This window comes from Sinocyclocheilus rhinocerous, unplaced genomic scaffold, assembly GCF_001515625.1.
Source record: "Sinocyclocheilus rhinocerous isolate Xijiao unplaced genomic scaffold, SAMN03320098_v1.1 scaffold1724, whole genome shotgun sequence".
Taxonomy (NCBI): Eukaryota; Metazoa; Chordata; class Actinopteri; order Cypriniformes; family Cyprinidae; genus Sinocyclocheilus; species Sinocyclocheilus rhinocerous.
In genome coordinates, this window is record NW_015626034.1 from 8,711 (window position 1) to 22,304 (window position 13,594).

General features: G+C 35.7%; 1 protein-coding gene across 1 annotated transcript in view; it reads left to right on the plus strand.

Moving 5' to 3' along the window:
- Positions 1-8,364: 8,364 nt before the first annotated feature.
- LOC107708850 (homeobox protein Mohawk-like) overlaps positions 8,365-13,594 on the plus strand; it is a 7,764-nt gene continuing 2,534 nt past the window's right edge. The window contains exons 1-3 of the mRNA XM_016513210.1: positions 8,365-8,379; positions 8,877-9,030; positions 9,159-9,482. Coding sequence (XP_016368696.1) covers positions 8,365-8,379; positions 8,877-9,030; positions 9,159-9,482 — 493 coding nt within the window. The remainder of the gene's footprint in view (positions 8,380-8,876; positions 9,031-9,158; positions 9,483-13,594) is intronic.

Consider the following 13,594-nt stretch of genomic DNA (forward strand, 5'->3'; position numbering starts at 1 on the left):
ACTACGATAAATGCAATCAAAACCTGCATTCTCAACTCATCCCTCTTGTTTCAGAAATCAGTCAGTAAATGACAATAGGAAAGTTGAGCTGAACATCTTCTGAAGAAACCAACTGTAACACAACAATTATCTAAAAATAATTTAAAAAAAATAATAATAAAATAAACAAACTGATGTAGCGCTGAAAATACAGTGTGTACTGCGTCAATGACAAACAAGAGTGTCCAGCATAAAAATCTACAAAAGTTTACATTTATGTCATATGGAGTATCCCTCAAGCATAACTAAACCTTAGATAAATACACAATTTTAAGAGAATTTCAAATATATTATTCAATGTCCATTTTTTGTACAAATATCATGAATTATTATATTTATAAATATCATTACATTGTTTGTGGAGTTGCAATATATGGAATTTTTACAACCTGAACAAACCTTGACTTTTTATAAAAAGGTCTGATAATTTAAGAAACACAGTCATGAGGGTCTGTGAATGTAATCTCTATGATATAATTTTTTTCTCTCTCTCTTGCATTTTTCAGCATGTTGATTGCACCACATAACACATGACAAATGTGTATATATATATATATATATAAAGTCAGCATAAACTGCTGACTTTATACACCTAAAAAACATCCGAATACATTTTAATTCAGACAATAAAATAGAAAAACATCACAGCACAGGTGTTGGAGTCAGGTTACTAAAGGAGTCAGGTTACAAAAAGGAGTTGTGATCCTACTGTTTATGTTTTAATACGAGCATTTTTAATTATGTTTTAATAAGAGCTATTGCTCTGTAGCTCTTGTGTGCTGTCATTTGGTTGTAAGTTAGAGCCTTTTTTTTCTATGCGCAGTGTCCAAAACCTTAGTGGTCATGTAAGGTGCTAAAATAGGGTGATGCCTTAAAGAGAGCCACCTGCAGAAGAGCAGACACAATTATATCTGTCCCAGTTATTGCCCTTGCCCTCAATACATTTTAGGTGCTCTCAAATGAGTTAAAAGAACAATTTTCGACATAACTTCTTTGCAAGAGGATGCACCCTGTGGAGCTTTGCATGCAACTGAATTCCCTAAATTGATCACTTCTGAGCCTTTTGAATCTTGAAGATCCATTGTTATACTCTATTTAGCATCACCTTGGGTGCATTAAGTGAAGACTGTGTAACACTATAAAAAAAACAAGATTTCTGAAAAAAACAAAAAAACAAAACAAAACGATACTCTCCTCTTACATGCAAAGAAATTGGATTACCAAAAAAGAGTTTTCATCGACTTGTAGAATATTAAACTACCTGGTGCATCTCTCTATTGGACCATTCCCCGGCTAGCTAATGGGCAAAACAGCAAGTATGAGAAGACGCTAACATTAGTATGTCATCATACTCAATTTACTGTACTCTGTGGATATAATTCCACCTTGGTAGATTTATTAGCAAAGAAAAACACATGACGTGAATAGACTCTACTGGGATTTAACATTTTGTTAGACATGGAGATATGTTGATTAGAGAATGTTTAAGGAATTATGAGCAGACAACGTTAAGGTGGCTGGATGCATATGGAAATGCAATTACATCACACGGCCTGCAAAAAGCAATGCATTTTTTACAGTCTGGTTTAAATAAAGTGGTATTACAGCTTTTATTCAGGCAGCACATTATTAAAACATATTTTACCTGCCGACAAAACGTGTATAAACCTCAAGGAGCTAATCTGACTTCTTGTGGTTCTAGTGTTTCTGATGAAATGGCATTTGCAACCCATTTTACTTCCGTAAGGGTGGGGTTCATTTTATTGTTCAAATCTCAAAAGTGAACATTCCAAACCAGAATGATGTCAAACATGAAGTTCATCCTAGAGAGCATCTTAAATAATTATTTTCTATTTATTACCTTAGCACAGGGGTTCCCAAACTTTTTTGTCAGCCAAACTCCTTAGATGTTAAAATACTTACTTGAAGTTAATATTAAAATAATTGAATGACACATTTGCACGTTCATGGTTCTCTGATGTCAGTTAATGGTCACATGACATGCAAGTTTTTTTGTTTTGTTTTTGTTTTTACTTTGATTTGGACTTCAAAGTGGATTTAAACCTCTTTTTAGTTGTGATATTGTCTCTGTCCCAAACAACCCATGTTTTGACTCTAAACATACAAATAAAGACTATTGTATATTGTACAGTAAAAAATATATATATAATAAAAATAGTATTTTACATTAGTATTTTATGTGAGTTCCAATACTAATATTTATGTCTTAAATTCTCCACTTTCAAACATTCACACTCTTTAGATTTTATTTTGGAAAAATACTGGAGAAATGCTGAAAACAAAAATGTTGGAAATTATGTGAATGTGAAAAGAAAGCAAACCTAGCTTACTCTGCATTCCCAAATGCACTCTGAGATACTGAAAACACTGGATCATACGCTGCTTGTACGTGCGCTGAACATAGTGCTGCGTTTCACTGAAATATGCATTGCCTCAAACAATATTCACAGCCTCTGACTGATAATCACACTAAGTTACATTGCAATCATCACACAGCCCCATTTTTTTATTTGTCCATTCAATATATTTAATTATTAGCATCTCATCAACAGATGAACCCCCAGGATTTTGCATTTGGAAAACCTGCCTCAACAGGACTATATTTCAAGGCTGTATAACTGCAACTGTAATTTTTACAGAGGTTTCACAGTTAAGATTAACAAATAGCCCATGTGGCCTATAGTCATCAGCTGAAAGTCATTTTAGAGGCAGAGCAAGTTATTTTAATACATTTTGCAGAAAGATTACAAGGACAGTAAATGTTTTCTTTTGGAATAACGTGCAGGGTCAAGGGTCAATTATGATTTCATATTGACTGTAAACCCAGTGCTTCATACTTAACACAGTGTCCAGTGTCTCTACAGTCTCTACACCCACCAAAAATGATCCTGTTACTAATATGATCTTACAATACGTTCCACATTCTGCCTTCTGTTCAATTTTTCCAGTCATTGCCATGAGTGTACCTTGGCATTCTGGCTGCTTTTTGTCTGACTAACTGTGCTGTGATTGTGGTATGAATTAACATTTCAATTGGCCCAAGTCGTGGGGGGAATTCTTCAAAAGATTTATATTAGTGGAATGGCAAAGGTCTAATATTGTAGGGATATCAATTACTTCACAATTTCTTGTGCGGTAAATGTGACTTCCTGTACGGCAAAAAGTAATGTACAATAACTATATGGTAAAAAGGGGTGAAGAATCATTTAATACACCAAAGTACAGTATTTCTTTAACATGACTGGTACCACAGCTTCATGTGCCAGTACCAATTAAATTCCGATTTTTATGGCGAAGCCAGTGACAAGGTAATCCGTACGTCTGGCTAGCACCAGACGGAAATGTGATCTGTCTTGGCATAGTGCTTATTTAGATAAGACATGTGGAGTTGGTTATAGAGTCTGAGACAGAGTAACGCTGCAGTAATGCTCTTCTCTACAGACTGTCAGTGATAGCCGGCTCTGGCCGAGAACCGCTGCACATGAATACTGTGACCTTTCAGATCCACCATTGCCGCCTTAGAACAACAGCTGCCCAATCAAAGAAATAGATGTGATTTGCTAAAGCAACGTATGGCCAATTATATCAAGCAGCTATAAAAGAGCCAAACACAAATCACATGGAAACGGAATGTCCCATTGCTTCAGTTATACCACTGAGAAAAACCAGTGCATTATAATAGCTAAAGCCCATCAAACAGCATTAGTTGCAATTAATACGAGAACTGCTAGATATACAAGACCAAACTGGAAACATAATAGCTGTTCTTCTTGTCACTTTCAAAGCTTTTTCCTTCTAGGTTTATAAACTCAGGCCTTTAACTGCAACTATGCACACATTTCATGGGCCAGCGCCATGTACCGCAGTCGTCATATTTTTTTTCCAGTACATGCAATCCTGTATCTGTGACCAAAGTCTAGGAATCAAAACAACAGATCAAGAGGGCGCTGAGACTGTTAACTGAATGACTCAAAAGGCTTGTAGTACATGTGATACATTCGCTGACACTGTTTCTATTCAGATCATTCCATATAGGAATATAAAACCGATTGTGTCATTTACAGACATACCGTACATCTCTCTGGGCTGTGCTCATTTTATTCTGTGCTGCAGAGCATTTGTGGCTGTGGTGTTCGTGGTTTCGGATTTGCTCTAATTGGTGCTATATTGCAGTAATCTCAAGTTGCCCAATGCTTTTTCATTGGGGCCTGTGAAGAAACTGCAGCTGTTTTTGCAATGAATTTTACAGCTTCATAACCATATATTCTCATTACATTACACAACATTACTCAGTATTAAGTCAACAAATACACGTATTAGAGCAAAAAAGCAGGAAGTGCTTATATAAAAGTACATTTTCCTGGAAAATTGGGTCTGAGAAATCCTGAAACATCCTTTATCCGAAAAAGTGGAAAAACAAGTGGGAATTAACCTGTGTCTTTTATGTGGAAAGTTTTGTACATTTGCAGTATTGTGCAACTTAAGTGAACAACTCGACCTTAACGTGTCCCTTCTTTTTTGTGTTTTCCTAGGTGAAAAAAGAGCCGCGTGTAGCTAGTATCAACAAATGTGGTAGCGAGGCTATCTCTGAGGGAAAGGAATTTATGGTGTGTGTTGCTGTGTTATGTGCCTGGGCTACTGCAGAGGAATGTGCTGTCTGCTTTAAGGTGTCATATGGGGATGCTCTTTGTGATTACAAAAGCTTGGACTAAAACACCCCTATGTGAGAACATCTGTGCTCAGGTCTGAGTGGGAAATAAAGATTTCTCAATAACCATAATTATACGTCATTTAAAAATATATATTTGATCATAAAAATGTTTTTATTCTGAGCTCAATTTGAGGTGCCACTAATGTATCAAATCGGTGCAAATCATCATAATTAAACTAAGTGGAGTAAAACCAGGGGCTACTTTAGTTTTCAGCAAGTATTTTGGTTACACTTTATTTTGATAGTCCACTTTAGACATTCTACTAACTAGTAACTTTGCAACTACATGTCAACTAATTCTCATTAATTTGCAAGTACATGTCTACTAACTCTCAGACTGTAAGGTTAGGTTTAGGGTTAGTAGAATAAGTTGACATATACTTGTAAAGTTTCTTATAGTCAGTATGTTGTATGTTGTGGACCCATCAAAATAAAGTGTTAGAAGATAGCCTATTAAGCAGACAGTCTTACTCTAATGACATGCTGCAAAGTTACTGGACTATCAAAATAAAGTGTTACCAGTATTTTATATAGAACAATAAAAATAGTATTTTTATTTATGTGTTTGTAAATCTACCAATTAAAAATGTAGGTACATTTTGTAAGATTTAGATCCATGAATAATTGTTTATGATTAACATAATTTATAATGTCCGTTCGTGTCCTGTCTTTCCTGTGAGTGAGTAAATAAATAAATACATTTAAACTCAATCAATATCTCAAGCCAAGCCTATTTGTTTATTTGGTAACCTCGAAATAAGCGTAAAATCTCCAGATTTATTTATGACCTGACCTAAGGCTGACATTATGCCATTATTTATTTTTTTCACAATTGTTACCAGAGGGGTAAGGTGAGTTTCGTCAATTTATGTTTTCTTGAAGTTGTTGTTTTTAGTAAAGACACTAGGCTACATAAAGTCTTTATACGTTTCACTGTATTTTCTAACAAGGATTAAAAAGCGCCTGCTAGTGCTTTTCTGCTTTAAACCAGACGGTCCTAGTTAATTGCCGGCGCTGAGCTGAGCCTGACCAACGCACCTATAAAATGTTATCCGTGAAATAAGCAGGTTACATATGAGAAGTCCACTGGAGATGATCCAGTCCCGCTTGCAGCCAGACGCACAGTAGCTGAATGGACACGAGCCCGCCAGACTCATTGGGAAAGACGAGATTCGCTCTATATTCATGTTCCGGGGTGTCAAACCCTCTAGTGTTGGGTTGATATAGCGGAGAGCAACATTGCTGAGCGCAGTGCTGTTGAATATGAGCAGATGGGATGGAAGACACTGAAATTATAGTGTCCCTGTAGTTTAGCAACTAACAGGATAACTTTGTAAGTAGGCTACTTTTACATTTTTAGGCAATTTGCTATAGTTGATATTGCTATTTAAGTTTACTTTTTAAACTTAGTATTTAAATAATATTTAAATACTTCGCCCATTGGTTCAGGTGAGGTCAAAACAAACACTGACACTGAAGGAGACTGATATTTGATCAGATCAGACTGGGGTGCATGGTTTTGAGGGAGCACTGGGATGGATTTGGAGCATATATATATTAAGACATAAAAACATGGATGTACAGAATGTAGAAGTGAGAAAAAAGCTTATTAGTCCTATCATGACATGTTTAACAAACAACTTACACAGCAATGTAAAATGGCATTTAAGCCACTGGTGGGTCACAAGTCTGTTCTGATTTAAAACAATGCTAATGCAAAAATAAATTGCAACTAGATGTATAATATAATAATAATAATAGTAAAAGATAGTTTTCAAAAAGATCATAAACATTTCCTATAATTTTATTTTTGACAATAAAAGCCACATGCCCAGTCAACCTCTACAAAAGTATACCTGTAATTGTGCAAATTCATCTGTCACTTGCTCATACTAATAAAATACTTAACTTGTTTGTCTCATTTATCAGGTTGGTGAATTTCTCTGCTGTTGTTATTACTGCAACATTTTCCTATCAAGCGTATGCCATTCTGATAATTGTGTACTTTGTTAGGTCTAACCAGTTCATATATTTTAAGGATGTCTGTGCTTAATTTTTTTTTACAATTCTGGTGTGATGGGTCATCAAGATATTTAAAGGCAAATCTGGGTTCTGATGCAAATCCGGCTGGTTTCAACATTCCCATTAATGGAAAATATATCTTTGCAGTATCTTGCAGACATGGCCATACTGGTGTTTCATTTACTTGAAGGATTTGTTTGAGTTTTATACTTGGATATAAAAATACAAAATTATTCCCAATTGTTGTTCGCTTCTGTGTTTTGGGTCTTTGTTGTGTTGCATGAACCATCCTCTTTCAAGTTTTAGATAACAGACAGATGTGCTGAAGCTCTGCTGTATAATTTTTTTTGGTACGGCTTGGAATTCAAGGACTCTGACTTGGATATAAAAATACCAAATTCTTCCCAATTGTTGTTCGCTTCTGTGTTTTGGGTCTTTGTTGTGTTGCATGAACCATCCTCTTTCAAGTTTTAGATAACAGACAGATGTGCTGAAGCTCTGCTGTATAATTTTTTTTGGTACGGCTTGGAATTCATTAGTCCTTCTGATTGTAAACTTTCCAGGCCCAGAGGCATCAAAACAGCCGCCACAATATCATATTCCCAGCATAATTTTTCACAACTGGGATGAGTTTTTGGTGTTGGAATGTTTAAACATATAGAACTAGACAAAAAATTAAACCTTTATCTTATCAGGCACCATACTTTTTTTGGAGATGGTTTAGTGGTTTCCTCTCGTCTTTAGTGTTTTCCTAATGGTAAACTACCAAGTACACTGGTAGTCTGCTGAAGCCCACTCATAGGAGTAACAATCATGTTGAATTTCTTCCATTTGTAAACTATCGTCCTGATTATAGATGGACAGAGGGCAAAGTCTGGAAATTCTTATGCAACCCTTCCAGTCTCATGAACTTCAACAGGTCTCTTTCTGAGGTCTACTGAAATCTCTTTTGATTTAGTTATATTACACATAAACAGAATCTTCTCATGAAGAGTGGGGCACTAATGTGTTTTTGATACTGCAGAGCAGGTCAGTCTAAATGCATTGAAATATCTGACTGTAGTATCCTTCAGGGTCACATACTTTTTCCATTGATGATTTTAAATGTTTAAATTTTTGGTCCAGTAAATTTATGGCGCTGCAAACTGGTGCATGTGTTATTTGTTAAATAGGTCTGTATTTAATATCATGACATACATGGAAAATCTGATATCATTTAGAATCCACTTAAGCAGAAATCCAGATCACTTTGACTTAATCCTTGTTTTTTTTTTTAGGAATTGCACGTGAAGCAGGTCAGGGATGGCAGGTTTATGTGACAAAACATTACAATAACTAAACGATATCAAAACATCAAAATAAATCTACCCCCAAATCAGCCTTTTGCCAACGTCAAGACAGATACACAGATTTCAAGATTGAAACTTTTATATTTCCTTTCATTTATTTAACTATTATTTAATTGCAAGATTACTTTTTACCATGTGAAAAAAAAGATAAATCCTGACAAAAGAGTCAATGTCACCATTGCCAAACACATTCTATTTAACTAGATGCATTACATTTCTGCAATGGAAGCAGGCCAGGTGGGTTGCTTGAATAATATAAAAGTGCAAAAAAAAAAATGCACCTTTCTGATTTATGTATTACATGTCATTTCTGCTGCAGACACATCTGTAAATGCATCTGTTAGTTTACTGTATGAATGCATCATTGATGTAATGGGTAACAAGTTTGTGACCCCTTCTATCTAGTGTCAGGAGTAATATTGGTAGGGTAGAAGTATTCCATCGTAAAACACAGACAGATTATGTAAACGAATATAAATTGTATGCATTTATATGAGAATATGATAAATGTCCTATAAATAAAAATAAAAAATCTAACTATGTCAAATCTTCAAACTGCAGACAAAAACCAGCCTCAGCCTGACTCTGAGGAGTGATATAGGGATGAAAAACAACTAGCTTGACTGAAAAAAAACAAACATGTATTGCATCATTTTTTTAACTGTTCATTAAATGCAAGCAAGATAAGCCAAAACGTGTTCCTGATTTAACAATCATGTGTTTGTATTTTTCAGGTCTCCAACTGGTTTGCGAATGCGAGGCGTAGGCTCAAGAACACAGTTCGACAGCCTGACTTGAGCTGGGCCCTACGCATAAAGCTGTACAACAAATATGTACAAGGCAATGCTGAGAGACTCAGCATTAGCAGTGATGACACAACATCAGACGGTACGGATTTAGGGCATTTATCTATTCTATAGACATTCTCATGTATTCTGGCCTTCAAAGACAAAATGCATTAATTGTGCCAACACTAAAACCGTGAAAATGATTTTATATCTTTTTGTGTTCCACAGATGGGGAGAATCCTTTACAGATTCAGTCCAGCGAATCAGACTATAACAGACCCACGCACAAGAGCGTTATTCAGGACAGCAGAGGCAAAGGGGTGGGGCGAAGCGCAGACCCCTCGGTTTGTGATGATTATGTGTCTCCACCAAAATACAAGAACAGCTTGCTAAACCGCTATCTAAATGATTCCCTTCGGCATGTAATGGCCTCCGAAAAAGTTATGGACTCTCGGAAGAGGAACCACTCTGGATCGTTTAGCTCCAACGAGTATGAGGATGATTTTCTCTCACCATCATCAGAAGCTGAGGCAAACTTCACCTACCGTACAGGTAAGAGCTGTTACAAACTTTCAAGATTCAAAAATGTAATTAATTAAAGAGGATACTGTTGAAGAAAACTTCAAACATGTTGATGCTTGTCGCTGTGCATTTCATCAGAGGTCTTCAAAACAGCGTTGTTGTCCTTTTTAGAAAATATTAGATTAATGAAACCCAATGAATTGTCATTTTTGAATTCATCTTTGCAAACCTGTATGACTTTCAAAAGACGATTTTAGGCAGCGTATTCACACTGCTCTTTTTATGCACCATAAAATTATGCGATACATCTCATGCTGTATACTTAGGGCTGTTTCCTAGACAAAGCTATTTTATGACTTCAGGGGACTTTGAATACACTACAGATATATGACAAGTTTCACGGTACTTACATGGTGTTTTTTCAAGTATAACAATCCCCGATCAACATTCGGCTAAACTTCTTTTTGTGTTCTGCGAAAACAACAAAATCACAGGTTTTGAACAGCGTAGTTTGCTCTGACTAGCTTGTCAAACTAGTGGACAAAAAAAAGGAGACAAACACAATGAAAGATTTTGTGAATCCAATTAGAATTAATAATTAAACTGAATGTAAAGCTGTGGTTTCATATGGTTTGATTAGTGAGTGGAACGTTCCTGGACTCGTAGGTTATAGGAACACCTGCTGATGCCTCATGAGAGAAAATGCTTTAGTGTTGCCAAAGGAGTTGAATCTAATTCATCATTAACATAATTCCACCTCAACATTTCAAAATGTTCTACTTCTCTGTTTATTTTGCTCCTGTGCCCTTTTGGAATGGTCTCGTTTTGGAAAAAATTAAGGAATGCTCTGCTTTTTTTTTATTATGAAGTAGGAGTCCATTAAAACATGCAGGTGTTTGTGATGAAAGTAAGCAATCTAACAATGCAATCTATAACAATTTTATCCGCAGTTATCTGCTACTACAGAGATTACATACTTTTACAACATTTGAGACATTAAATTTACGTTTTATGTGGCCTGTTATTTACTCAGTTTGGCCTGTTCAGAAGAACTAGCTCTCTTTGCCTCATTGTCCATTTGTGCTTTTTGCAAAAACATGACAAGGACATTAATGTTGACAGCAAAATACAAAGAGCAACATCTCATTTAAAGACATTAAAGAATGTTTCATGAAACTTAAAAAGAGATATTCAGGGGAATGACCAAGCTGTGTTTTTCCATAAATTGACCAGCAGCCACCTTTGATTTAAATAAATAAATAATAAGTAAATAATATATACACTCTAAAAAATGCTGGATTAAATATAACCCAGCGCTGGATTAAAAAGGGACAAACCCAGCTATTACATTAATTAAAAAATAAGAATAAAGGGCCATAATAGCATTCATACAACCTTTCCACCTATTATAAGTCTTTCTACCATATGATAACTTTGCGTGAGGAACAGACTGAAATTGATGATTGATTATTTATAAAAAATGAAATTTATAATTCATTATTATTCACTAAAAAAAATGTCAGCCTTTTTTTCATGCTGTGTGACAATTCTGCCTGACATTTCCTTTAGTATTTCTTTTTTTTAAAAATACAGTTTAGTAATTCAGTAGTTATCAATAATGAGTCTTGGTAGTTATTTATTTTAGCTAAGCTTGCTCCTAACTTGCCATAGTAAATGTATAAAGTAACAACAAAACTGTTCACTCAAACCCATTGTAAAAAGAGAGACTGTCAGGATATGAAGAAAACAGCTGGCAGCTGTTACATTTTTGTTGCTTGTAGACTTGTTCCATTGTGATGTCGTCATTGGCATCAAAAAGCTGTAAAATTAGCTCTAAATTAGCTGTGATTAGCTGTAAATATTATCTTCATTGATTTTGTGTGTTGTGGTTACAACGAACCAGCCAATGCTGAAATGTCATTGTTTCACTGAAGCGTGCCTGTAACCTCGAGACACACCTTAGATGAAAAACAACTTGTTTTCCCCAAAAATATCATAAAACAAAAAGGTCAATATTTTCACATAATAATTCCATTCTGTAGTTCAGAATGGATCATATGCTCAGCTACTGATAGCTGTGAGAATGGTGCTCAAAAGCTTGGGATAGAAATTTAAAGGAGACGAGGGAACATTTACAAGTCTTTCGGCCACTATGAGTCTCACAGAGACAAAAAGAGTCAAATATGTTGAAGCATGGAAATTAGCAATATCAGGCTTGTTTTTGTCTTTTTAGCTGGGCTTGCAGTGAGAGATTTTAGCTGGAGTTGCACTTTGTTTCAAATGTTAAAGTCAAATTGAAACAAGTCGTGAGTGTCATTACTTTCTTAATGCATGTTCCTGGTCTTATTATGAATGGTTTGTGGTGTATTTGCTCTGTAATCTTTAATTAAAATGTAATGAAACACGAAATATGCAAAGGACAATGGTTTTCCATTTTCAGCACATTGTTGTCTTGTAAGCGTAAGAGCAAAACAGTGACTCAGGCAGGCTTTTGCATTTAATCCAATCGACTTTTTTTCTCTCTCTCTCATTGAATATCCTGTTTTACTTGAAAATATATCACATTACAGAAGTAAAATGAGCTGTGAACAGCTATTTATGGTGACTTTAAATGTTAGTTTGTTGAATTTTCCAGAATAAAACCACCATATGGCACACAGTTGCAGATTACCTTGCCACATAACCTAAATATTTTGCAATTTGAGATTATTGTTTTTTTCCCCCCCAGTTAAAATTAAATTAAAACACATTTGTTAAGAAACACAGCCCAGTTTTATCTCTCTTTTTTCTAGATTTGATTTATATGATCTCAGTTTATAGCTAATTTGATTTTGCTTAATACAGCCCTCCTGTCTTTAGCCAGAGGAATTGCTGTATTTTCTTTTTGGCATTTTCTGGTGTGTTTTACAGGTTAAGTCAATCTAAAGCATCTGTGGACAATAGAAGTGAAGTTAGAAAGATGAGAGACATTCAGTAGCACAAAGAAACCAGAGCCAAATGATTTATTAATGGTTTATAGTAGTTCTTGGCACAAATACTGTTTAAGAAATCCGAGTTGGAGATGTTTTAGGCAAAGAATATTGAAAATAGCATTTTGTGTGCTCATGCCTGTCGTCCAATTTTCCCCCTCATAGCTCCCATAAGAGAGATTTTTCTTTACTGATCTCAAGGCTTTCAGCAGAAAAGAGAGGCAGCTTTACTATTATAAACCAATTTATGTAGATACCGAACAAAGGACGTTATTTAAATCCATTCCAAAAGATGACTTTGAAAATAAATTTATAATGTCAATGAATGTTTAATGGGTGGACCTCAATTTGTTTGAGCTGTCCTCCCTCATCTAACCAAACATGTTTCCTGTCATTCATTTCACACTGCCTGTGTGAAAGTGTTCATCTTCCAAATGGTTGTGAAGACAGCACATTAAAGGGTCATGAAACCCCAAAACACATTTTTTGAGATGGGAACAGATATGTACTGGCTGCAAAGCACTCATAAATGTTATCAATAAGTGGAAATTGGCTATTTTTGCGTTTTTCCGAGCATTTTCGTCTTTCCGGTTTGAAAAGCTAAGTCGAAGCTACGTCACAAAATCTGACGTAGATTTGGGCCTCAGAGTGTGTAGATTTTTTTGCAAAACCCTTCCCTCTTTCCAGACTCTACCCTCACAGCTTTTCACAGTTGACCACGCCCCTTTTTGGAACCCTTTTCAAATCGGAGGTGTGAAAAAACACTGCTGCAGCAGGGGGGTTTCATGACACTTTAAAGGTCCCCTGAAATGCTTAGAAACCAAGCGGCAACCTCCCCCCCTCTCTCGTGATGCCAACAAGGAAGGGACTTAAACTGTAATTCATCAGCTGGCCGCTAGAGGCTGGCTGCAAAAGGGAGTCAATCCCATAGACTCCCCATGTTAAAATGCCCAACTTTACAGCAGAAAAAAACATGTTTACAGCCTGGTACAAAAAATTATATTGGTTTATATAGCTAATTTTGCCCTTCATGACAACTGTGAGGGGGGTGAATTTTTTTATAACTCACCCGTTTAAATTATATTAAGCCTTAAAATTCTGCATAATTAAGGGCGTGGCCACTTGAGTGACAGGTGGATTGCCGCTGCTGTCACCACTGTGAAACTCGCTAGA